The following is a 23,913-nucleotide window of genomic DNA, read 5'->3' on the forward strand; positions in this document are numbered from 1 at the left end:
GTATCCTCAATAAGCGAATCACCTCACCAATAGGCTCCTGGCCACAACTTGAAGCTAGATTTTCTGCGTACTTTACCCTGACATGTCTTTCACTTGTGAGTCCACGGGTTTTGGACGCTTTACAATCTGTCAACTGCTCCATCCCTTCCGAATCTGGAAAACATCTATAAGGTCCTGCTAGATGTATTACAGAGACCGTATCTCCCTGCTTGGCTAAGTCGGTGCACGCAACTCTACATTATATTTAGTTAGCGGCACCATTAGGAAATGTGCTTACCGAGCGGCGGTTGAGTGAGGTCTTTGCCACTGACACTAATAATTTGATGCGTTCAGGGACTCGTGTTTCGGATTTCCCACCCTGTGAGGAGCCAATCTACTTCGGAATGTTAACAGGGCGCTACACACTCATTATAATTGGTGTGCCTACTACTTTGATTCTGCCCTAAGTTGTTCTTAACTAAATGAAGGACTCTTCCTGATACAACCGTCGCCTTGAGACTCGTCAACGTTCAATGGCGGTTAGTCTCGACGAAAGGCACTTTAAGACAAGCACTAGTATAATATGATACATGACTAAACGCAAAATTGCACATAACTCAAGTGGACTTGTTCCCCCTGTGGGGAACTCAGATCTAGCTCGGTATCCCGACGGTCCCCACATCGAGATTAGCACAAAAATAGCTGCCGGTGAGTGAGCTATTTTGAAACACACCTAGGAGATTGTGTAAACTTTTTCTCAGATCACCTTCGTTCGATCGCTGGATTGCTTACTGGTCGAGAATTTAGAGATTGGATTATCTATATGACACCCATACTCCACGGCGTCACCCGAACCAGTCTGCGCAGTTCCTGGAAGTTCCGCGCACGCCGCAGAACGTTTGGTTTCTCATCTCAATTTCCTAGTATATGTGCATTCTAGCGAGCATGGAGTAAAAGACTCGTGACGCCTCACATTCTGAGAAATGATATATACTTATATCCACTTTTAAAATATCGTCAAAAGGGGTTGGCTTCGGTAACGGCACCGCATATAACATAGGGAGCTCACACCTGGGAGCTTAAGCGCTTACGGTTTATGCTTATGACCCCGACCCCCGCAGATGTAGATTATGTAATACGATAATACTGCTCGTGCCTATGGCACGAATTTCTCTCCATGAGCAGTATCTGCATGCATACATGTTGATCATGGTTGTCCGTACCATGAATCTAGAACTGTCCCCCAAAAAGGCTCCTCAATTGTAATTTCTGCTGTATTATCATAGTGATTCGACAAACACGCCAAGATTCTACACGAGCGAACACCCGTTCTTGCGTGAGAGTTTATCCATTCTTGTCACGCGGACCGACGCCTGTGGCGACGGCAATGACAGTTGAGTTTGGACGAGACGAGACGATGCGGTGAAGAATGGGAAAGTACGGGAGAACTCATTTATCACTGGATGTATTCTATGGCATAGTCAGAAAATGGCCGCGAATCTGAGGGTGAATAGCGCTTACTCCCTTGTCCCGCTTCCCGAGTAAAACAAGCCTGTTCTCGTCTTTCTCGACCTCAATAATGCACTGGCAAAGCGGCGCTCGACAGCACTCGACTATAGACGCGGCAGCGCATGTAACGTATTTCAGCTTGTTTACACCCACGTACGAATTGGATAGTAAGGGGGGATGTAAGCATAAGCACCGATAAGCATAAACCGTAAGCTCGGGTGTGAGCTAATAAATCACATGTTATGACAGTACTGGGCCCCACTTGGATGCTCTTGGATGGCACTTTACAGAGTAGAGTAGAAGGGGATATATCCAGTGATGGCGGGGGACACATGCCAATCAAAGAACACGGATTAAATCCCTAAGAAAGTTAAAATGCCCCATTTGTGGCGGCCGAGCGGTTGACCCTGATCCAAACGGCTGTTGCAGTAGGAGGAGGACTGCACTTCTACAGGCAATTATCGATGACTCGTCACCAGATCACTAGTGTGCAAGTAAGTGGGCCATGAACGAGAGCTTAGGGAGGCCAACCAAAAATCACGCAAATAATGAGCAGCACTTGGAGCATAAAGAACCGCGATGTTCCTAGATAACAGTATGATGATCAGATATATTCACATTCGAATAGCAACATCCCACGGCAACAACGACAAATGGAGTGATGGCAAACAGTGGCAAACATACCATGACCCAGACTTCGATGCAGCCTCGGACTCTAGAGCTTGGATGGCAAGCTGTGGCAAGTGAGAGAGTGAAAATGTCACAGAAAGACCAAAAATAGAGGATTGAGACGCGGGAATCCGGAATCGGGTAACGTGAGAACACCAGTTGTGCTGGGAATAACAATCTGATATACCAGAATGGGGGGAGGTTGCGGAAACATCTTATCGAATGTATGATGATGTGTCACTTGAAGGGCAGGCAAGGGGATCTCGCCCCTCACAGGACGGACAACCTCGATTGAGAAGGATGTGTTACAATTCTAACAATTCGCACGTCGGAATTTGTCAGAGTAACCTGTGGACCCTAGTGTCAGTGGGAGGCATCTCCGAGAAAGCATCAATCAAGGAATCGAATGGGCATTCTGGGTTGTCAGCCAGGTGCCTACTGCATAGCTATCGCCAAATATGAAATTTCTCGAGCTGCAGAAAACAGGTGGAACACTTTGACAGATGACGAAGATCCCTGCACTGATGTTATCGCGAAACAATTCGACAGATGACGAGGATCCCCGTACGGATGTGATCGGAATGAAATCCACTTGCAGACGGATGATGCCGTTTTGTGCATCACTGTGGGGGTACATTCGTAGAAAAAGGGAACTACACGTGCGCCGCGACGTGCTCGAGGTCAGCGGTCGAGCTCAAATGGGACAAATGGTTCGCAAGCTGTGCTGCTTGGCTGATCGGACGGGAGGAATGTTGTATTTTGTGTCATCTGGTAAAACCGTGACCCGCCAACATAACTTTTCAGGTAGACAAATACGTGCGTAAGTCCGAGGGGGATCTGCATAACTATGTTGAACGTGAGCTTATGAAGCAGAAAGATCCATCTCATAAGACCATACAGAGGATCTTCATGATGATATCACGGAGACATACATCACGCGAATACTGACTAGTATTTTGGGCACAGTCTCAGAGATGCGAGGGACCCTCGTTACGTGAGAGAGGGTGAAACTCACCATTAAGATGTCGAGTATTTGTACTAGCTATGAGAACCGCCCCATGGCATATCGAACGCATCCACTAGCGGTAATCATGCTAGCTCATGCTGCTATTCGCTGCTGGACAGTTGCTTAGAACAACTCGATCTGGGTCAATTGGGCCGTGATCATGATTTGAAAAGTAGTCAAGAACTAAAGCTGAATTTAAAGCCTGATCATCGATGTGCGCATCGATTGACCACGCGTCGCTGATATAAGCTTTCCACGCCCCGATTTTTTACTCGGTGCTTAGGCATTGCAGTGACCACTTCGAGTTGGTGACTCAAGGTCGTTTATTTGCCCATTGACTGCGTAAGTTTTTACTATTAGATCAAAAATAGACTGATAGAGAATTCATCTATTGAATATAGAATCGAATCGGAGTAGTCATCTTATACCGATAATCAAGATGGCTACTGGATATTCTTCTCCGACTTTGCAGGATATCGAGGTTCCCCAGTCTCATCCATATCTTCACGAACCTCTGCTTTATATCTCCAATCTTCCTCCTTATGTCACCGATGAAAATCTTGCCATGACCTTCCAGCCATGTGCTCCATTCAGACCCAACATTGCGCGTGATGGCAGTAATCGCCCTCTCTCAGGAACCATAGAATTCAAGTACCTTGAGAAAGGTTGTGCCTGATTTGCGCGTTCATTTAAATATTTCTAACTGAATTGTTAATTCGCACAGCGGAGAAGGCTCTCGCCACCTTGCAGTCGCGTCCGATTCAGGGTTTGCAACCTTCCGTGTTTCTGGTCCTATCTCCATATCCACCAACTACACCGCCGACACCACTCCCCCCTCCATCCGCTCTGCCACGTCTTGTAAAGCATCTTCCAGTTGGCTTTACTGATTTCCAGCTTTATGATTTATTCCGATCATTTGGCGCTCTTGCGTCTACTCGGACACAGACTGGATTTGGAAGTGATACCGGAGTTGTCGAGTTCTGGCGTGAAGAGGATGCACAAGTTGCTGAAGAAGCCATGCACTGTGCTGACGTTGAAGGACAAAACATTGCTGTAACAGTATACCAGGCGCGACGTACCAGTGGTACTGTCTCTGAGTTCAGCGCCCATGCCCCATCATTTGTCCCATCAGGATCTGTATTCCCATATCCTCAAGTTTGTATCTTAATATCATCATTGTTGATCGGGCCCACTAACCAAATATCAGTACTCGCCTCCTCGAGTGAGTCCATACCCTGTTGCAAGAACCCCCATATTTGTTCATGGCCCGGGTCAGCAAGTGCAACTTGCCCCATTATCGGGACCCGGATCCAGTAGTCACAGTGGTCTGATAGACCCTTGCAATCTATTCTGCAAGGTTAGCATTTCATCACATCACTCTTCTGAAGGTGCTTATCCTCGGATGCAGAATTTAGATCCCGAGATAAACTCTAACGGTCTTTTCGCCCATTTCCGCCAGGTATTGATATTTTACTTTCTTGTGTTAAATCATTCATATCACACTGTCGTGAAATCATAGTTCGGTCAGATTGTCAGGTATGCGCCATGTCTTTTCTGCCGAAAGACGCCCTAACGGTCAAAACAGTGCTCGCGTGATGCGGAACGAGAACGGCGAGAGCCGTGGTTTTGGATTCGTTTCCTTCCAGACTCCCGACGCAGGTATAATATTCCTGTTTACTCGACATTCGTAATTATTAATTACATGCCAATCTAGCTTCCGCTGCTATGCACGCTATGAATGGTGTCGTTCTAGGCACAAAACAGCTAGTTGTCAGACTTCATGAACCAAAACAGTTACGGCAAGAGAAACTCGCCCAGCGGTTTGGCCATAACGGACATCCTAGAAGTGCAAGCGGAGCAACAAGTCCTACTGCCAGTGAAGCTGGCGAGAGCTACATTGGTTTCTCCAGTCCGCGCCGTGCTCCTTCTGTTCTCGGCTCGCCCGTTATGGGTCATATTGACCGTCCGGACAGAGGCAGGCGGGGCTCAGGCAGTTACTATAATGTAATACCTCTTTTCTTTTTCACCACCTAAAATGAATATTGACATGTTTACAGGCTGCTCTTTCCGGTACTCTTAATTTGCCCATGCGCTACGATGATCTTGCCGCGCTTTCACCTGTGGTGAGGAAGGAAGTTCTCACAGGTGAACTTAGCCGGCGAGTGAAGGCGAGTGACACTGTACCTGCCAACGAGGTCGAAGCGATCGTTGAATCTTTGGTATCAATGTCTCTGAGCGAAGCCGTCTCCGGTATTCAAGATCCTGCCAAATTCGCCGAACAAATTGCTACTGCCCGTAATTCGCTCAAGCCTGCCAGCACACCCTCACCTATGAAGTCACCCTCTCCCTCGAACTCTCAGGATTCGCGTGTGCTCGACCCCAGCGCTCTGAATGCTACTGCCTCGGCGCCAGAGCATCCATCTACCCCTATTTCAATCTCCGCTTCCCTGTCCACACCTCCACGCACCTCCTCTCCCTCTGGCTCGGTGCCACCTATTTCTGAACAAGATCGCATGGCTGTGGCTGTAAGCAAACTCGAGTCATCCAGGCAGGCCGACCTCGTCGAACTTCTCATGAGTCTTCCCAAGCGCGAGCGTGCCCTGTGCCTGTTCAACGCTGATGTTTTGCGAGCAAAGATAGCAGATGCGAAAATGGTCCTGGATAGTGATGATGGAGATGAGGAACAGCATAAGCCGGATACTCAGTCTATCCAATCTGCTCCTGCACAGCCCGTCCCAGCGACGCCTCAAGCAAAGAAGATCGTTGCAACTATTGAGAGCTCTCCCAAGACTCCTGCATTGTCATCCAAGGGTCCCTCTGCTGCATCGTCCCCCGTGCCAGTTACACCTGGATCTTCTTCGTCACATACGATCGCATCTCTAGCACGTTTACCTGCTACCGAGATTATTAAGCTCGCAAATTCATCGTCAGCAACCGGCCTCCCCCTGCCGAAAGTAGATCCGTTGGTCGTCAAAACTACAGATGAGTTTATCGACAGCCTTATGGATAAGCCAATACAAGCACAGAAGCAACAGCTTGGCGATAAGCTGTACGTCGGCAGTGGCATTTCCAGCTTTACGGAAATCTAACTTTGTGATCAATTCAGGTATCGAGCTATCAAGGCATTTGGTATCAAGGGCGCAGTAAGTTTCGGTTTCATCGGTGCTACTTGTGCCACTGAACGCTTCTTTCAGCCTAAACTTACCATTGGCCTGCTTGATCAAGACGATCTCCGGGCTCTAGCTCATCTTATGAATAGCTACCCTTCTGTGCTCAAGGAAAAGGCTCTCCTCCTTCAGGCCGGCGGCAAGTAACGAGCCATCTACCTGATCTCCAGCACATTATCTTCTATTCTCATCTTCATTCCAAATTTGCCTATTCGCATCTGCACTATACCGTGCACTACACACTTCTAGGAATACATTCAGATCAATCACACCTTCCATCATTGCCTTGTGCTTCACTTTTACTGTCCAGATTCTTTTGTCTACGATTATTTTAACCATCCAATACGCTTTTGTTACCTGACACCACATTCTTCTCGCGTTTGTGACCTGGATTTACGACTTTACGAACCTTATTCCCCCTGATGTTTGCTTCGCATTACCGCCGGCCTCAAAATTCTCCACGTCCTCCTCAATGTTACGTGTCGCGCCTCATACTGAATATTCAGTTTGTTGCAAACCATGATATAGGATTAGAATCAATATTGAACCTCTCGACTTCATAGAAATGTAGACTGGTGACCAGCCCGTCTAATAGAAATGGGGATGATTTTGACTGGATAGAATTTTGGGCAGGGTGTGGGCGCCACACTGACGTTTATATCTCAAGTTCTATATACCTTTCTAGAAGGAATTCTAAATATTGTTATCAGGTTAGAGGGGCATTCCTGCTAGGGACGTGTGCGTGCCGTAGCGGCTATGATCCATGGACATACTTCTTGTTTACTTCCAATGGATATTTTAGTTAAGGTATGTAACGAAATATGGGGGCCTGCAAGACCCTGTAGTTAGGGAGAACACGCAGAACCTGCTTGTCCCGACGGTGACATAACTGGATTGGCGGTTTTTAGCGCCCAATCATGGGGACTGCATGATCCGACTTACGATCAAAAACTATTCCAACCAGTATATCCTCGGTATACCCTTGCAAATAGACCGTCAGTAGGATTACAACTAAAAATATGTAGAACATACTTCAAAAATAAATAACAGTCGGCCTCCAATTCGCGACCGACAAATTTGCATGCTAAACTCCAAAGGCGATGAGCCCACTGAATGGTCCTGCGGCTGTTGTGAAACCAAATAAATACGCAATTCGAGAACAATGCTCTGCTTTTGTGGAGACTATCAGTGACAGAAGGCTAGCCCGATCCATCAGACAAACTGTGGTCCGATAAGAATTAAAAGTACAAGACTAGCGTAGGCCCGAAGCCTGCTTCACATAATCCCAGCGCAGCTATCAAGCTGGGAAAAATGAAAGTCGTTGCCTACGATCAATTCCACCTCGTGTAATTTTGATTAATTTGCCTGCAGACCATGAGGGTTAAACATAGACCTCTAGCCAACGTCGGGGGTTGAAGGGCTTCGATAACACCGTGATTTCTTGACAGAAAATCTATCGTGTTGCGATCAACTTTCCTTCTTCAGCCAGGTGCACGTTGACTCGCAAATGTGATAAAAAAAACAGGATTGGCCATATCAAATCGTACGCATGTCCCCCTCAAGCGTGTCCCGTGCTAGACCCATTAGTCGAGCATTGCCGACGTTGGTACGATCTAAGTCTGATACTTGTGCCAGTGACGTTTGTTTCTCGAGCAACTCATGTAAAAGGACTCGGATGTGCCTGCAAGGAGATATAGCAAGTCAGCGGTAGGGTTTTCCGATCGAGGTTCAGAAGCTTCTTCTCATCTTCCAGTGTTGAAGGGTCTATTGATGCGGTGATTTGAAGTTTCTCTTAGTCACCAGAATATTCTCCGACTTGATGAGATTTATATCAGTGATGCTGGTAGTGAGAAGAAGGGGAAGTGATATCAAATATTGTCAGGATTTGAAGAAGCAACAATACATGTGCATTTCATCGATTACGCGTGCCGCAATGAATCGGATGAGAAGCAATGATTACTTATATGCTACGGGACGTATCGGAATCCAGGAGCCTATTGATTGGTCAGAACAAACATTTACCTTTCAAGTCAACTCCTTACTTTGTCTGCAAGCTCCGACGTATCTACCATATCGTCTGGATCTGGTTTGCCATACTGCTGATCTCGCTGCATGTTGTCCAAACGGAAGGAAACCTTTGGAGAACATCAGAATGATGAATTCAGGTGATCCCAAAAGGAGATCTAGGCTTACGCTCAACATGAGTGCACATAGTGCCGCCAAAAAGAGCAGGAACGCAGAAACTGAAGTCAGTTCGTCAATGTGGCGGAAGTTGCGGTATGACTGTCACATTACCGGTGAATCCACTCCTAAAAGACCGTGGATTAGGTGAGACATATTCGTGTGGAAAGATCGGAGGACGAACGTGTAAGCGGGACCCTCAGTCAAAGGGTAGAGATGGGATCCCAAGATGCCTCCGATTTGCCCAATAGCACCGTAGAGAGGAATCCCAGCAGCTCTCTTGGTTTCAGAGCCGAGATTATGGCTAACTATTGAGTGGAAAAATTAATTGAACAGTAGATGTATAGAAAACCAAGCATACACCAAGCGTTCACCAAGCCGATGCTCGAGTAGGTTCCGCTAGTGATAAGAAATGTTGCGCCATAGCGCACATCTTCCTGATGGGGAACGCCAAGCAGTATCCTAGAGCGGAATCCAGATCAGCACTTGCATCCTGTCCATGAATAACAGCCTCGTTCACATATAACCTAGACCACCGATTGTACTGGTACAGACAAGTAAAGGTCCCCTAATCTGTAGCCTGTCGGATGAGTAAGACGCAACCATGAGCACGAAACCGGCTATAGCATATGGCGGCACTGTCATCAGTTGAGCCATCGCATTTTCTAATGTGAATTCGAGTCAAAAGATAGTTTAATGATAGAAATTATAGTCTTACCATGCCCCATGGTACCAATGATAGTGGGTAAGAAGGCCGACAACGATGCCAAGGCACAGTTGAGGCCAAAGTAAATTACCCCACCTACGTAGATCTACTGTTTATATCAGATATCGGGTCACAGAAATGCAGATGCAAGGCTTGCCCTCCAGTCCTGGAAAGCCGCAATGACGTGACCTGTTCATCAGTCAGAACCTTATGCTTGAATTAATTTTATGGGTATTACTTCGACGGACAACTGCACCAAAGTCACCACTTGTCCCTCTGTTCATGCGGCTGATTGCGATTTTACGTTCCGCTGCAGTAAGGAACTTCGTGGATTCCGGACGATCTGGAAGTATGAATAGACAGATTAAACCTAGGAGCATTGTTGGCATGCCCTGGAGGGCATATCATCAGTGCATGGCTTACATTCCGTCCGACGAACATACCTCTAACAGGAAAAGCAACCTCCAGTTCGCAATCGATACCTTGACATGTTGAATCCCGTAAGCGATGAGCCCCCCAAATGCCCCTGCGACGGCCGCAAACCCGAACCAGTATGCGATGCGAGTACCGCACTCGGCCTTGGTATAGTAGAAAGCTATTAAAAAACGTCAAATCCAGCAATCACATATTGAAAATTCCACAACTCACAGAAGTATAATACAACAGCACCTCCAAAGGCTGCTTCGAAAGTTCCTAGCCCAAGCCGAGAAATCATCAAGCCAGTGAAAGTATGCGCGGTTGCCTGAGTAGGTCACGTGTCATAAAAACAAAAGAAATATGGATGATAGAGTTCTCAGACCATTGATGTAGAACATATCCCCCATAAAATAGCAGAGCAGCCAATCCATAGGCGTGGATTGTAATACTTCGAGAGGACCGTGAACGGAATTTGCAAAAGTATCTGTGAGCCGCGTTGTCAGTAATTGGCACGCGACCGAAATCCAAAAAAAGGAAAACTCACATAGGTGAAAAAGAAGGCAGAATTGACCCAGTCAAATAGTACCCCAGTTGGATCTCCACCAAGAACATCTCCGGGCAAACCCTGTAATCGAGCATTGCCCAGGTTTGACCGATCAAGGTCTGCCGAGTTCAAGAGTCAGACTGCTTGATTGGTTTCCCGCCAAAATTAGCGAGGACGCGGTCGAACACTCACAAGCAAATAGGTAAAGTAGGCACAGTATTGGCAGGATCCTCTTATCTAATTTCCTCAAGAGCCGTTGCTCTTGAGCTTCCGAGTCCAGGTCCAGCGGAATGAGCAGATCTATCTCGCTGACTTCTTCTATGCCAGGATCGTCTTGTCTTCTGTCGCTGTGTTCATAATGATCGAAGTCCATTCTGCCAACGCTTGCCAGTGTGATCCAGAAGACAAAGAGAGAAGTAGAAAGAGAGAGCCTGAGACTGGTAGGGTCATCTGGGACTCGGAAGCCAATAGAGCCGTAATAGTCTCGCTACGACCTCAGAACCGACCGGTTTCGGTGCCGAGCACGTCAAAGCGCTCATGATTCGCCGTCACACTGGATCCATTTACCGGCCCGTTTTCACTGGCGGGGCACTGCAGGCTGGGGTAAGTATGCATTTATGTGGCACGCGCTCGACCAGCTTTATAATTAGTATACTAAGTATTTGCAAGGCAGCACAGACTAGCACTGTGCCGCAGGATAACAAGTTGAGCTGATCAGATTTTCGATCGTTCCTTGAGTCGCAGCGGGTTTTTCCAGCACATGTACTATAGGCTGGGATAAGACAAACAACTCTAATGGCCGGTAAATAGCAAACAAATCTAGAACGGAAGTTTCGCGTTCTTAGCGGTACGGGGAGGTTTGAGAGGGTGTGGGCGTCGCCTCTTGTAATACTGAAGCACCATGTCAAACATCGCAGTGAAAGTGACTGTAGGGACCATACCTGCTTAAACTCTTTGATACGCTTGGGCATACTGCGCATGAGTAAAGCCCTCCGTTTCTCCCTCTTCTCTGCAATGCGCTGCCACTTGTGCCCCTTGAACATCCGCTTCTTCCCTGCATACAATCTGTTCCCAACCTCCGCACCAAGAACTTTCTTCTCCTTCACTTCACCTGTCCATTCTATTGGGCGCGTCCACGGTGCGGCAGCGTTTTGAACTTGAGATTTCTCTGAAGCCGAAGGCCCTGGAACGATAGCCTGCCCAGCAGCAGCAATTTCTGCTACCGAAATTTTAGGACCAGGAGGCAGAAGCGCAAGCGTGCCAGATTCGCGAGCTTTCTTGACAAGTAAAGCCTGTTGGCGCAGGGAGTACTTCGGCGGTGCCCATCTGCCTGTCTTTGGGTTGAGCTTCGGGATGAATGGATTCTCTATGCTAGCAACTGGAACCTTGTTGCGCGACGAGGATGCCGAACTAGGATATAATTTGGTTTTTGGAGCTGATTTCACGAGAGCGGGACTTGGTAGAGTAGTAGCCCCCAGCTCCCGTACTCGAAACCGTTTGACGGCTTGCAGAGCAGACATTGGAAGTGAAGTTCGTCCGACAAGCAAAATCAAACTTACGACAACTCAAGCTACTTCCGCTTTCCAAAAATGGACATGTCAAAACAAAACAACTTTGCCAAAGTGCTCTGGCTCTGGCTGAAACCTTTACCAGAACAATCCCAAGATTCAGTCACTCTTTTGAAAGTACTCGTCAAGCTCGACTCAGTTCAAGCAGTTCCGGCAGGCACATTCGATGAACTCGCTATCGGAAGTTTCCGGTTCTGATTCGTAACTCTTGCACAGATTCTGTACCCCGGAACTACGCCGTTTCTTACTGGAAATCTTAACAGCGCCAACGGACCTTGAAGGAATAAGACGGGGAACTCAAATCCCCGCCCCGGATGCCCAAGTATATACCGCGCTGAAAGGAGCCTTAAATTTAGCTGCATATCGCACAGTCCATGCTTATTGAACGGTAGACCGAGTTGATGTCATGCACCCAATGTTAGGTTGGGTGATTGCAAAAATAAGTTGTGCCGACAACGCCAGCAAGCCATCATATCTATAAAAAGGTTTAAGATTCGCTGCGTGGCACGCTTAGTAGGTAGCTTAGTGATTACATAGTAGGTTAGCGCATTACCCTCCACTCATTTGACCAACTCTGCTGCCGTAGTAGCTCCACAGCTCCGTCACCATTCTCTAAGAGATCCTTTGAACATCGCAGAGTAGTGTTAACGGTATCTGATCTGAATGGAAAGATAAATTCGATTCAGGTACAAGACCAAAATAATATGACACTCGGCGAATACCACCACCGATTTGGATTTTCTGCGTCAGTAGTGACCAAGAAGCTGCTTGGGGGAGCTTGAGATAGAAGCAATCGAAGTACAGTTTTGCAATACGCTAAATATTGGGTAGAGTGTCCTGAAGGAGCGGAAATTCGCAGAATATGAATTGGTTTTGCAGCATGGCAAGACCGAAGTTGTGACTGCGCAAGGGATTCCCCTTAAGCTTCAGCCTGCGGAAAAAGGGCGCTGTGGCTCTCCAGGTATGAAATTATCGTGACGACAGAGTGAGGGTCTGCATCTGTTTCGATATTTCCTTCCTGCGACGTTGAAATTCTGATATGCCAAATCATTTATAAATCAAGTTGGTATTGCAACCCCGTTTGCATAAGGTTTCATTCTATCCCCTGGTTGCATGTCGAAATCTTGATCGCCGCTTACTGTCTATTATGCACAGTAGGACTAGGCGGCGCTTGTCATGCACCTATCCACAGACATGTATTCGTCATAAGTACGGAGGAAGTACTGGACCCTCCACATTTGAATTATGGTGGAGCAGTGTGGAACTCGCGATCATGATGTTGGTGTGCATAATCGTTTTTTGAAGACGCAGAGGCTAGGGTTGTTCATGATGCAAACTGGGTGCAAGGATGAACGTTAATATCGACCCCTGAGGAAGTGTTTCGTGAACGTTTTGAACAGCGAGTCGCGATAAATTTAAGCCATGACGAAAACCAGCTGTTGCATATAATATAAATATGACGTGGAGAATGATGAACAGGTAGTTGACGAACCACGGCCGAGGACTTCAGGAAATTTTGAGAGTTCGACGGTTCACGGAAAAGTCTTGCAAAAGTCAGGAAGTGACGGTATACCAGATATCTCTGGAGAGGGAGGCACATACATTCTTGCGTCCAAGCCATGCCAATGGCTCGGTTGCCATACTACTTCTTGGACCCCATCATCATGCAGTCTGGAGTCTGGACTGCGTCTATCGATGGCTTGTCTCATAGGCTAGACGGGCTGGTCACCAGACTCACCACCTCTCACCACAGCCTGTTCACCGTGGTCCGTGATAGTGGAGTCTGGACCTTGGTGTGGACTCTCGCACGTGAGAGTCATTGGGTCTATCACGTGCAGCAACAACGCGTTAATCTGTTTGTGTCAGTTTGGCCCTTGCAGCATGTTTAGAATTGAATTAGTAGCGACTGATCTTCTCATTCCACCACCACGTGCTTAGCTCATTAACCAATCGTCCATAATCTTGTTTTCTACTTATTAATGGCCGGAGCTTTCAGCGGTCACCTTTTGGATTCATTTAATACGCCAATGCAGCGGCCAGCATCAGGATTCGGTCAGCCTCAATCGAGGGTTATTACCGGCGGCGCGATGTCGTTCGATGCGTCGATGCATGGCAGCTTTGGATCAACAAACTCCTTTGCTGATCACTCACTCTCTATGGATATGTCTGACGATACGGCCATCAAGATCGCTACGCTTCAGGCTAAGCTAAACAAGAAACTTGGGCCGGAGTACATCTCACAGAGACCTGGACCTGGAGGTGGACCTAAGCTCACGTATGCGGAAGGGTGGAAAATTATTAACATTGCAAATGAAGTGTTTGGGTTCAATGGGTGGAGTTCCCAAATTGTCAATATGACTACCGACTACATGGACTACAATGAGGAGTCCAAGAGGTGTAACGTTGGTGTTTCTTGCATCGTCCGTGTCACCCTCAGATACGGTGTGTTTCACGAAGATGTGGGATATGGGGCGGCAGAGAATGCGAAGGGCAAAGCTCAGGCTATCGACAAGGTAATATTTATGCATATGACAGTCCTGTTCATTCATTTTATTTTATTAGAGTAAGAAGGAAGCTGTGACTGATGCATTGAAGCGAGCGCTCCGCAACTTCGGATCACTCCTTGGAAATTGTTTATATGACAAGTCATATACCCAAGAGATCACGAAAATTAAAGTCCCACCTGTAGGTACCCCTCATAGTGCCGGGAACGAGCTAGAACTCATTTGAGAATTCCGGCAAGGCAAAATTCGACAAGTCCGAGCTATATCGCCGTCCAGAGTTTGATGACACCAAACCTAACATAGCAGGCAGTATTTCAGTGGCTGCACCTACTTCAGTACAAACAGCACCACCAACGCCGTCGATTGCTTCAGATGTGAAAACGAACAAGGTTGTGGTCAAGTCCGAGCCACCTCAGGGTGCAGAGGCCCCGATCACATATATCCCCCGACACTTACGACAGGAGATGGCTTCCGGTGCAAGTGGTTCCACAAGCACTACCCCAATCCGTAACGACCAAGCATCTGGGAGTGGTCACGGTGCTACCAACGGCCTGAACACTCCTATCCATACACCAGTCCAACGAGCGGGGAATGCAAATCGCGGGCAGTACAGGCAAACTGCCCCGTCACCACTTGTTCAGCCTGAGCAACGACGTGTGTCTTTTACTGAACCTGCTGCAGAACCGCCGCCAGTGGACGAGGTCGAACTACCAGTGGCTGATGAGACGTCATACAGTATTGACTCAGAAGACGACGAATTCTACGCTAACGTTGACCTCGGGGATGGTGATTTGGGGAGACCGATCGACTTCGAAGAGGGCATGGGTGGAGTGAGTGTCTCGGACGTGACTTTTGACCAGGGGAAAGCCGCTACATCTGGGAATCCTCGAGAATCCTCAAAGCGACTCGGTGCATGGACAGGAGATCTCTAACTCTGGAAGAGGCGAAGTGACTGCTCCAGGAGATCCTCGTTTTTCTCACTCGAACGCGCCACGGTTCCAAGCTGGTCCACCGACTGTAAATACAGTCCGTCATGGACTCGATGGTGCAATAGGTACACCTGCAGCGCCTCCGAGAACACGCGAATCAAGCTCCAGTGCATCAGCTTCCTCTTCAGAAGCTAGGCGTGGCACACTATCCATGGGGGGGTTCCATTTTCCTCCGGGCATGGTGGGTACATTCTCCCTCTGGGACTGGCTATTGCTCACATGAAAGACAGAATCCGGGTGCACAACAGTCCAAACCAATGGGGTCACCTCAACCTCCAAACTGGATGACGGGTTCTACTTCCAGCTCGTCCAACATTTCGGGCCTGAAACGTAAAGCCGACACCATCCAGTATGTAGCTCTTGATACTACCATATGACTGATACCAGACTCACCCCTGAATTGCAGAGCCTCTTCGTCGTCATCCAGGCCTTCGCAAGGCCTTGGCCTCGCTCAGCAACAACAATCAGTCGCTGGAAACCCTAACGGAACTCGGAGACCTCTGGCAAACCTTGATGTTAGCGCCGGCGGTGATATGAAACGACAAAAACGCTAGTATTCGCCCCCGAGTCCCAGAAGGAGTTTTTTCACCACGTCTTACCTATGTCTCCCTTGTTTCAAGCATGTTTTCACGGATTGCTTATTCTATGTCGTCTAGCATTGTACAGCTACTCTGCACTTCGTTTCCGATTCTTTGCATTGTTTTCATCGCAATCACACGCATGCAACCTAATACAATGTTCTTATATGGCACAGAAGGTCTCCTGTCTCCCAATCATGGATTTCGATTCTGAGTTTGCCGGGTACTGATCTCTTGGTCTTGTTCCTGCGAGTTTCCGGGAAACGGTGCGTCAGGCTATAACTTCCACACCAATTGGCAGCAGTCAGCCCCTACGTACTGCTAACGTAGCACTGTTGAATCGCAACCTGCACTTGGGCACAGCATACACTGCATTCAGCCGCCCATGCAGGCCCGTACACGCTGAACCAAAAGCAGGGGAGCAAGTAGATTGATCAATTGTAGGCGACGACAAAGAATTATATCTGTCGAGTCACAGCAGTACTTATTGGATGTCAAGTATTAATCCCCACTGGCAGCTGTAAGTCATCGATTCAAAGAACGAGTTTACTAACGGATCCCTCGTCTGGCATGTGAGCCAGATCCTATTGGGCGCCGAACAAAACTTCCTAGATGACATTCTGATCAGTGAGTCTTATTATCCTGCTAGTCCAACATGTATGGTCGCAACGCTTGTCCTTGATCAAATTCCACCTGCCCTCATGAGTCAACAGCAGTTGCTCATACTCATGTTTTCGAATCAACAACCCGGTCCTGATGACAGACCGGAGAACAGAAATGCCCGCAACCCATTCCACTTCGTCTGCCCCCTAAACTGCCAACAGATCTGACAGCGAGTCACTCGTGCTGGCATAGTCATTGCGGAAACTTAACAAGCCAAGCTCTGGCGCTGCGTCGTTAATTTGCGCCCGTTAGATGTGGCCTTTACCCTTTTGTCTGTCTGCGGCAACGCGATCGTTTTCCATGGCACATATCGGGCACCATACCGACGATTGACGAATGGCCGTATCTATAGTGCGCGAGGATCGGCGAGTGGCCAAGGGGACGCCTGCACGCACAAGTGTCGGTGGGAAATACTTACATGCTTCTGTGAAGCGACTATGATGGTAACATGGGTCGAGGCTGTCCGTGAGACAGGCGAACATCGAGAGATGAAGTGACAGCGGCAAAGAGAAGATCAATTACGGGGTTCAATGCAGTTGGCGAGGGATGTGAAAGGTCATCATAGGCTCTGGATGAATCGATGAGCCATGAGAGTGTCGTAACACTTATTCCTCGTGTAGTAAGGAACGTGTCCTTCAAAGCGTCAGGTTCCGGTTAAAATTCAGTGTGTGTAGAAGGTAGTACCGTTACGATACTTTGAAAATTGAACTGCATATGGCGTGTAGGCTGAAGTGGCGGTACATGATGCTGTTGTAACTGCTGCGATGCCTCGCATGAGCTGCAGTCTGAGCCACAGCTATGACGTTCTGTGTAGTATATACCACATTCGTTGAAGTCGTGACATTGCAGAAAGATGAGCCGTTCGTCAGTGTATGCCTTGGGTAATCCGGGCTTGCTCGTCCTGGGATGGCTAGTCATATCGTGGGTCATCATATTGTCAGGCCTATCATAAAAATGACAAGGTTCGCTTGTTGATGTACGTCATGTTACTCACCAATCCAGGTTCGCTCTGATGTCTTGTCATTTTTCTTCGCCAAATCTGAAGGATCGTTTCCAATATCATTAGTACAAATCCAGAATCGACAGAATCATTTGTTGTTTGGGATCAATTGATCACCTCAGGTTCAAGCTCAAGATCGTGCCGAAACGCATGCCATAAAGTTATGCAATTTTTCTAGGATATTAGTGGCGGGGTATATACGTATATGTGGCGTCCTGGGTATCCAGTTTAGCTTTCAGAAAACGCAGGCTTGCGGCAAATTGCGAGGTACATGGGCGTGAACAGCTTCAAATAAATCATGAGTCCTCGACAGAAATCTACAAAAACGTGCTTCAACTTACTTTGGTCTGGCCACCCTTCACAAGTGCATCAGCAGCGACCTTGAGGGATTCGCCAACATCATATGTGCCCTTGGGCAGAAGGCCAAGCATCTCCATGAACTTGATTGCGGTGTGTGAAACGAGCTTTCCGCTCCAGCTCATCCGCCAAACAGTGAAGCAATCCCAAGCAGTCTGGGCCTTCCATATATCACCCTCCAGTGGGTAATACCATGGAACTTCGTCAGGGCGTTCGGCGAGATCCTCTTCGTGCTCAATGGAGAAGCCGACCTTGACCATAGCTTCGCGGGCTTGCTTCAAGGGACGCATTTCTGGGATACCATTGCCAAACTCAATGGCATGCGCAAGTTCCTTGTGTGCAGGAATGGATGCATCCCACGTGTCAGTCATACACCATTCATAGACGCCAAACTACAAACTGATGTCAATATATTGAAATTCGGAGTCAAAAACTAATCATACCACTCCTCCAGGCTTCAGAACCTTCATGATTTCACCATACACACCCTCCCACGTAGGTGCATGGACAGTGGCTTCAATGGCGTACACTGATGACTCAACGCCGTTAGGAATCAATAATTTCTGAAAGCCCGCAAAAGCACCAACCAGCATCGAATGAGTTCTCCCCGAATTGTTCCGACAGCTTCATGAAATCACCCTTGGCGAAGCTAACTTGGTTTTCAAGGCCAGCCTTCTTAGTGTACTTCCGAGCACGCTGAATCTGGAAATCGTTGTTGTTCAAGCCGACGATATTGACGTCGGCGAAGCGAGCAATCTCGCGTGCAGGACCACCGACGCCGCACCCGACGTCCAGCACTCGCATGCCAGGGCGAAGTCCCATTTGTGCTGAGAGGTAGTGCTCGTGGCGGGCCAAAGAGGCTACGAAAGCCTCGCCTTTATAGAACCGCGAGAAGTGGAAAGACTGAGCCCAGCCATACTCGTACAGCTCCGTCGCACCATCGTAGTAGCCTGTGTCTTCTGTCACTAAAAGCCATTCACAACAAAAATTATGAGGTAATACCGTTTACAACGTCAGTGTAGCTCTCAACACGGTTTTGATTATCCGCTTCACCCTCCTTACCAAGGTCCTTTTGCCAGAACTTGGTATAGTTCTCAACACGCGTTTCTTGACGTCCGTCAGAGTACTGAGATGAAGTCATGTTGTCTGCAAGAGAAAGTTGCGTGAATATCGAACACTTCCGGTGTTCAAGAAACGAGCTTTCGTGACAAGAACAGATGTCATTGAGACTTACTTGGAGGTGCGTTAGAATAAAGTTATGGAAGGAACGGACAGTAAAACACTGAGTACTGAGCAGTCGACTTGGACGAAAGAAGCCCTGTAGAGTTTTTGTAGGTTCAAGTACCGACGGCAGGAGCTTCTAGCACCACATCAGCTCATTTTCTATTCACGTGACTGTTAGCTGGTTCAGTGTGCGCAGTGTGCACTGCGCACAGACTTACCCAAGATCGTTGTCGCTGCTATCAACAGCACTACTGATGCTGTAGCTAGGGCGATAGCGCCAGCTATGAATTTGACAATACGTTGTAAGTGGTTGTATATATGGGCCATAATCTTTCGACCTTCATTAACATCAGGCTCAGGCTGCATTTCTTGCCTAGTACGAGAAGGAACAACTGTCTTCTTTTGTCTATAAAGGTTTGGCTAATTCTTGCTAAGAACTTGTACATGATACCGTGACCATCCCTCCACAGTGTGTCAGGCGGATTTCTGAACTTCACACCCTTGCCAGTGAATATCTCTTGCCGCCGGGCTACCTTGGGGCTACCCGTCACCTGAGACATGTCTAAACGTACTGGAATTGATTATTCTCCCAAGAGACGGTCCGTCAAATTATCAACCAACCTTTGATAGCCTTTTATTCTCGCGAATGCAGCGGGCTGCATCTTCCGTTCGAGGCTATCATGATTAGTCGCACTCCCTAGACTCAGCGATGTTCATTGCACGGTTACCATCTGCTTCGGGGGATTGAGTTCGGGCTCATATAGAGGACTGCCGGCCCAATGGCAAATGTGGGCCAAGTACATAAAAATCCAACTCTATGATGGCGACCTCGTTATGGCACACGCCGGTCATATGATAATCCCCGTTGCAGTCTAATCACTTGGGAGTCAGCTTCCCAAGCGGCTGGGCCCATCTCAAACATACATATCCCGTGGGCAATTCCAGGCAGTCGCCTACCGGGGACTGGTATAATAATAGAACCTGGTTACGATCGTACGGAGATTATGACCTGAGAACTGCTCGAGGTCACGGTCTTATGGAACTATATTCCTTGGCATGTTCCAAATCCATGTGCCGAGGTACATGTACAGGTCTACAACCGGGCCTTTGGCTGATTGTCTCGCGTAGTGTGCGAGCGTAGAGCGAGACGACTGGTGATGTCTAATAACCAAGATCCCGGGCTAACATCGGGGTGAGAGGAGGCCATACATTGTTAACCGGAGTTAAGTGACTCGGTGTGGAATTCGGAACCTGATGACATACCCCCATTCAAAACCCATTCCATCCATATTAATGTGCTACAAACTGACTCGGCTGAGCTTGGCGATGAGGACGAGACGGAACATGAGGTGTTGGACCGTTCCCTAGAAGGCTGACTACGCCCGAAGGGATGGCATTAATAGATATAAAAGACAAGAAGTGGAGCAATCTCTGTCATAAGTTTAGAATTGTATACAGCCGAATCTGCCGTGTCACACACTAGTTAGACTAGCTATAGTACTAGCCATACCCATGCTTCACAATTCTTTCCACTGACCTCCAGTGTCTCAGTCTGCTCCAAGTAGTTTCGTGTAAGTCTCGATGATTCACTTCCTGACTGACTGCCACGGCGCCACTCACAAAAGTGCAATCTGGACCTGACAGCTGGCCAAACTCGACTCGTTGCTTAATATTCGTTGCTTAATTCTAGACAACCCTGCCAGGTCCGACACCTACCGCAGTGCGATAAGTAGCGCCCACTGTATATAGGCCTTTCGAGTATTTTCTTGATCCCCACGATGGATCAGTCTCGTCCGCAATCTGCCACATCGTTCCAGGTATGCTTTCACCTTTGCCTCGTGTCAGTTGAGATCTGAATCAGGCCACCGTGTTCCAGGCTCGTGCAGCGCGGCTTCTCAAGAAGCTGAACTGGCGTCCGCGCTTGGGAGGTAGCCGCTCAAAAGATAACATGTCCATTGTTTTAACTGTCCCAGACAACGACCGCTCACACATACCCTCTCCTGACGTTCCCCGCAAGCCAGGCATATCCACTCCTGGACTTACAGGCTTGCAACTAGATGGTGCCTTCAATCCGACGGACACGGATGATTCATCGTCTAGTAATAGCCCCACACGCCGATCAAGGCGCTACTCGGCTTGGGACGGTCTCACGCAATCCTCTGCGAGCCCAGTGTTTGCGGGACATGGTCCCGCCCCGTCATTTTTACGAGAGATAAAGCTTCCAAAGAATTCTTCTGATCAGTCTAATAGTGACGGGGAAAATGTCCTTGCTCCAGCACCATTCTTTTTGCGCGGAGGCGCCTCATGCGACTGCCTTACACGTGCATCAAATGATGGCTTACTACACTCAGCGACCCGTAGTAACGTGCCAGATATCACAATTTTGCGAGACACATCTCCTGCACCAGACAACTCGATGACGCAGTTGGACAGATCACAAACTCCACGACAAACAGAGGGACTCGTTCCTTCCAATGAACCAATCACGAACATAGACATAACCAACTCATCTGTAGAACCAGAACCCGCTCAAACACCTTTCGCATCTGCTATTTTGGTTCCACCTACTGCACAATCTTTACCCTCGTCCAGTATTCAGGGTCATCACTTGACCGAGACACAGCCGACGACGGCCCTACCACCTCCATTCCGCGTGGCCACTGAGCGTGGCCTTCGTCTTTCTCCTTCCATTATCTCAAGGCATCGTATGCCAATCTTGAATCTTCCGACTTTACCTGTGCCTACTCCTGCTCCAGAGCCCGCTGTGCGGCCAGTTGTGCGCCTCCAGCATGTGCCATCATTAAGTGTTCACGGACGGCTCCATGATCCAGAGCCAGACTCTGCTATCGACTATGAGGATGATGACGACGTGGAGGATGACAACGAGGGTGATGGAGACGAGGGTTCAAGAAATGAAGGCTCGGAGCACCAGAGTGACGAGGATGGTGATGGGGAGGAAATGCCGAGTTTGGGTACAGGCCGTTCTTTATCTCCTTCTCCGCTGCGAGAGTTCCAGACCCAAGTTGTCGACTTGGCTCCCCCAGTCGCTGGTCATTCTTCTCGACCCTTTACCTCATCATATTCAGCAGGGGAGTCTACCCCTTCTCCCCACAATGCCGTTGATTATTTCTCGTCCAAGGCACATGGGAAGCTCTCGGACTTGACTCCGAGGCAAGACGCTTCTACTCCTAAACCCTTCTCTTCGAAAACACCTCTCGGAGAGTCTATCAATGTTCGGCAGCGAATAACGCCTACGCCGTCACTTCATCGTGCACAACCTTCCCTGGAGGTCAGCCACGCACCCAGTCTGTATCGCGCGCCATCTCGCAGCATGATTGACCTGAGTGTGCCCCGGAGACTAGAACGCAAGTCACGCGACACAGTGCGTTCGAATGTACCCTCCACTTCTGAGAACACCACCGAATCCGTCGAGAGCGACAACATGGACAATGTAATGGGAAGGCTTATGCGACGCACATCCATGCCTACTTTCACTTCCGCGTCGGACCCGCCCCCGTATCCTTCCTTTGACCCGCGCCCGCCGAAGAGTGCACCTCCGTTCCAATTCCATGAGGACGAAGGTCGCGAGCGGTTACCGCTATATAGCAATTCGCTGTATCTCAGCGCTATTATGCCGCTCAAGATGGAGTTCAGCTCACCAGGTGTTCAGGCAAAGGACAGGAAATGGAGACGTGTATTTTGCGAGCTTGAAGGGACGACACTTCGCGTGTACAAGTGTCCCCCCGGCGCGAGCGGGGCGGGCCTCATTGGCGAGTGGTGGGAGAGACGCGTCGGCGTGGGTGACCTAAGTAGTGGATATCACGCGCCGGTGCGGAAAGCAGACAAGAGCCCGGCGGCCCCTTCCAAAATAGCGGACGATGAACCGGTTGCATCCCCGTCAAGTTCACCCCCTCCTACACCATACAGGCCGCGGAGCGAATCGCAATCATCAAGAGCTACGAATCAATCCACGACGCCTTCGATGTCGCGGGCCAATAGGAGGCTGTCCGGCGCCAGCTTCTTGGCCCCGTGGCGGAACGGTGGTCCATCAAGCGTGCCGCAATCGCGAGGTAGGGGTATGCCATCTACTGGGATAAACGAAGTCATGGAGCTGCTCCCGGTGAGCGAGCCGAACAGCCGTCGTAATTCTGTGTCTAGTTCGGCCTCACAGGAGACGACTTCACAGAGGACATCACCTCTAACACCACGAGCTCACTCTCGCCTCAGCTTTCTTTCATCGAGAATGCAATTGCGGAGCGGCGAGATACAAAAGCCTGGGAAAGGCGATTTGATCCGTGCATATACCCTCCAGCACGCGGAGAGTGGCCTCGGGAATGATTACTTGAAGCGGAAGAACGTGATAAGGGTACGGCTGGAGGGGGAACAGTTTCTCTTGCAGGCAGCAGACGTGCCTTCCGTTGTGGAGTGGATAGAGGTGGGTTCTATATACGAGTGAGGCGGGTTAATGTTGACTGTGCATGCAGGCTTTCCAGGCGGGCACGAACATTTCACTTGACCTTGATCATCGTGTCATGCCCAAAGGGCCGATGTTCCCGAGGTACGTTATTTTTTTTTGCTTGGTATTGTGTGTTTCTCAAATGTATCTACAGGCGTCGACGGAGAAGAAATCGACGACCAGTAGATGAGAACGCTCGGGCTGGTAATGGAGGAGTACTCCCTGCAGTGGTGCTATAACTTGGGATGTCACCTTGTTCGCGTGTTTCTTATGTCGTATCTGCTTTGCTGTGTTGGTACATGTGTCACACTATGGGTTGTATCGATATCATAGTACTTTATTCTTTGTTGTAATTGTCGCTCTTGTTGATAGAGAAAGTTCTCACGGATTGTTTCC

The 23,913-nt window shown here is 48.6% G+C and overlaps 7 protein-coding genes across 7 annotated transcripts; 3 read left to right on the forward strand and 4 right to left on the reverse strand.

The window, feature by feature from the left end:
• Positions 1-3,602: 3,602 nt before the first annotated feature.
• Positions 3,603-6,477, forward strand: DFJ58DRAFT_657149 (uncharacterized protein; the record flags this gene model as incomplete). Its single annotated transcript, XM_041381961.1, has 10 exons — positions 3,603-3,828; positions 3,888-4,318; positions 4,371-4,520; positions 4,572-4,622; positions 4,683-4,699; positions 4,749-4,822; positions 4,878-5,167; positions 5,221-6,212; positions 6,270-6,306; positions 6,358-6,477. 10 exons carry the CDS (start codon positions 3,603-3,605, stop codon positions 6,475-6,477), a joined length of 2,388 nt encoding a protein of 795 aa, XP_041246309.1.
• A 1,703-nt stretch (positions 6,478-8,180) lies between these two features.
• Positions 8,181-10,765, reverse strand: DFJ58DRAFT_776333 (major facilitator superfamily domain-containing protein). Its single transcript, XM_041389503.1, has 15 exons — positions 10,371-10,765; positions 10,179-10,297; positions 10,017-10,118; positions 9,866-9,959; positions 9,661-9,812; positions 9,456-9,609; positions 9,375-9,406; positions 9,230-9,323; positions 9,032-9,176; positions 8,873-8,973; positions 8,696-8,819; positions 8,626-8,639; positions 8,524-8,573; positions 8,373-8,465; positions 8,181-8,324 (listed from the first exon to the last, which is right to left on the reverse strand). Exons 1-15 carry the CDS (start codon positions 10,549-10,551, stop codon positions 8,298-8,300), a joined length of 1,482 nt encoding a protein of 493 aa, XP_041246310.1. The 5' UTR covers positions 10,552-10,765; the 3' UTR covers positions 8,181-8,297.
• A 6-nt stretch (positions 10,766-10,771) lies between these two features.
• Positions 10,772-11,714, reverse strand: DFJ58DRAFT_912640 (uncharacterized protein). The gene is made up of 2 exons (XM_041395284.1): positions 11,120-11,714; positions 10,772-11,069 (listed from the first exon to the last, which is right to left on the reverse strand). The coding sequence occupies exons 1-2, from the start codon at positions 11,696-11,698 to the stop codon at positions 10,998-11,000; spliced, it is 651 nt and encodes a 216-aa protein (XP_041246311.1). The 5' UTR covers positions 11,699-11,714; the 3' UTR covers positions 10,772-10,997.
• Positions 11,715-13,773: 2,059 nt separating this feature from the next.
• Positions 13,774-15,182, forward strand: DFJ58DRAFT_657146 (uncharacterized protein; the record flags this gene model as incomplete). Its single annotated transcript, XM_041381959.1, has 3 exons — positions 13,774-14,259; positions 14,309-14,431; positions 14,490-15,182. 3 exons carry the CDS (start codon positions 13,774-13,776, stop codon positions 15,180-15,182), a joined length of 1,302 nt encoding a protein of 433 aa, XP_041246312.1.
• Positions 15,183-16,425: 1,243 nt separating this feature from the next.
• Positions 16,426-16,620, reverse strand: DFJ58DRAFT_657096 (uncharacterized protein; the record flags this gene model as incomplete). The annotated part of the gene is made up of 1 exon (XM_041381955.1): positions 16,426-16,620. A coding segment is annotated over one exon (195 nt), but the record flags the coding sequence as incomplete, so codon positions are not given.
• A 966-nt stretch (positions 16,621-17,586) lies between these two features.
• Positions 17,587-19,331, reverse strand: DFJ58DRAFT_239873 (S-adenosyl-L-methionine-dependent methyltransferase). Its single transcript, XM_041379402.1, has 6 exons — positions 19,280-19,331; positions 18,840-19,220; positions 18,425-18,787; positions 18,281-18,366; positions 17,822-18,229; positions 17,587-17,765 (listed from the first exon to the last, which is right to left on the reverse strand). The coding sequence occupies exons 2-6, from the start codon at positions 18,976-18,978 to the stop codon at positions 17,709-17,711; spliced, it is 1,053 nt and encodes a 350-aa protein (XP_041246314.1). The 5' UTR covers positions 18,979-19,220; positions 19,280-19,331; the 3' UTR covers positions 17,587-17,708.
• A 1,229-nt stretch (positions 19,332-20,560) lies between these two features.
• Positions 20,561-23,912, forward strand: DFJ58DRAFT_240064 (uncharacterized protein). Its single transcript, XM_041379406.1, has 4 exons — positions 20,561-20,632; positions 20,687-20,878; positions 20,938-23,496; positions 23,546-23,912. Exons 2-4 carry the CDS (start codon positions 20,840-20,842, stop codon positions 23,705-23,707), a joined length of 2,760 nt encoding a protein of 919 aa, XP_041246315.1. The 5' UTR covers positions 20,561-20,632; positions 20,687-20,839; the 3' UTR covers positions 23,708-23,912.
• The last annotated feature ends 1 nt before the right edge of the window (position 23,913 follows it).

Source organism: Suillus subalutaceus (assembly GCF_016647625.1).
Source record: "Suillus subalutaceus strain FC151 chromosome Unknown DFJ58scaffold_27, whole genome shotgun sequence".
In the NCBI taxonomy this organism is placed as follows: domain Eukaryota; kingdom Fungi; phylum Basidiomycota; class Agaricomycetes; order Boletales; family Suillaceae; genus Suillus; species Suillus subalutaceus.

Coding starts and splice junctions, on each gene's coding strand:
- DFJ58DRAFT_776333 (XM_041389503.1), bottom strand. CDS start 10,551: ATGGACTTCGATCATTATGAACACAGCGACAGAAGACAAGACGATCCT. Junction 8,974..9,031: donor ATCGGTGGTCTAGGTTATAT/GTGAACGAGGCT, acceptor ATTCCGCTCTAG/GATACTGCTTGGCGTTCCCC. Junction 8,325..8,372: donor CGTCGGAGCTTGCAGACAAA/GTAAGGAGTTGA, acceptor ACCAATCAATAG/GCTCCTGGATTCCGATACGT.
- DFJ58DRAFT_912640 (XM_041395284.1), bottom strand. CDS start 11,698: ATGTCTGCTCTGCAAGCCGTCAAACGGTTTCGAGTACGGGAGCTGGGG. Junction 11,070..11,119: donor GTATCAAAGAGTTTAAGCAG/GTATGGTCCCTA, acceptor ATGGTGCTTCAG/TATTACAAGAGGCGACGCCC.
- DFJ58DRAFT_239873 (XM_041379402.1), bottom strand. CDS start 18,978: ATGACTTCATCTCAGTACTCTGACGGACGTCAAGAAACGCGTGTTGAG. Junction 18,788..18,839: donor CTACACTGACGTTGTAAACG/GTATTACCTCAT, acceptor CAGAAGACACAG/GCTACTACGATGGTGCGACG. Junction 18,230..18,280: donor TTCTGAAGCCTGGAGGAGTG/GTATGATTAGTT, acceptor ATCAGTTTGTAG/TTTGGCGTCTATGAATGGTG.
- DFJ58DRAFT_240064 (XM_041379406.1), top strand. CDS start 20,840: ATGGATCAGTCTCGTCCGCAATCTGCCACATCGTTCCAG. Junction 20,879..20,937: donor AATCTGCCACATCGTTCCAG/GTATGCTTTCAC, acceptor ACCGTGTTCCAG/GCTCGTGCAGCGCGGCTTCT. Junction 23,497..23,545: donor CCGTTGTGGAGTGGATAGAG/GTGGGTTCTATA, acceptor CTGTGCATGCAG/GCTTTCCAGGCGGGCACGAA.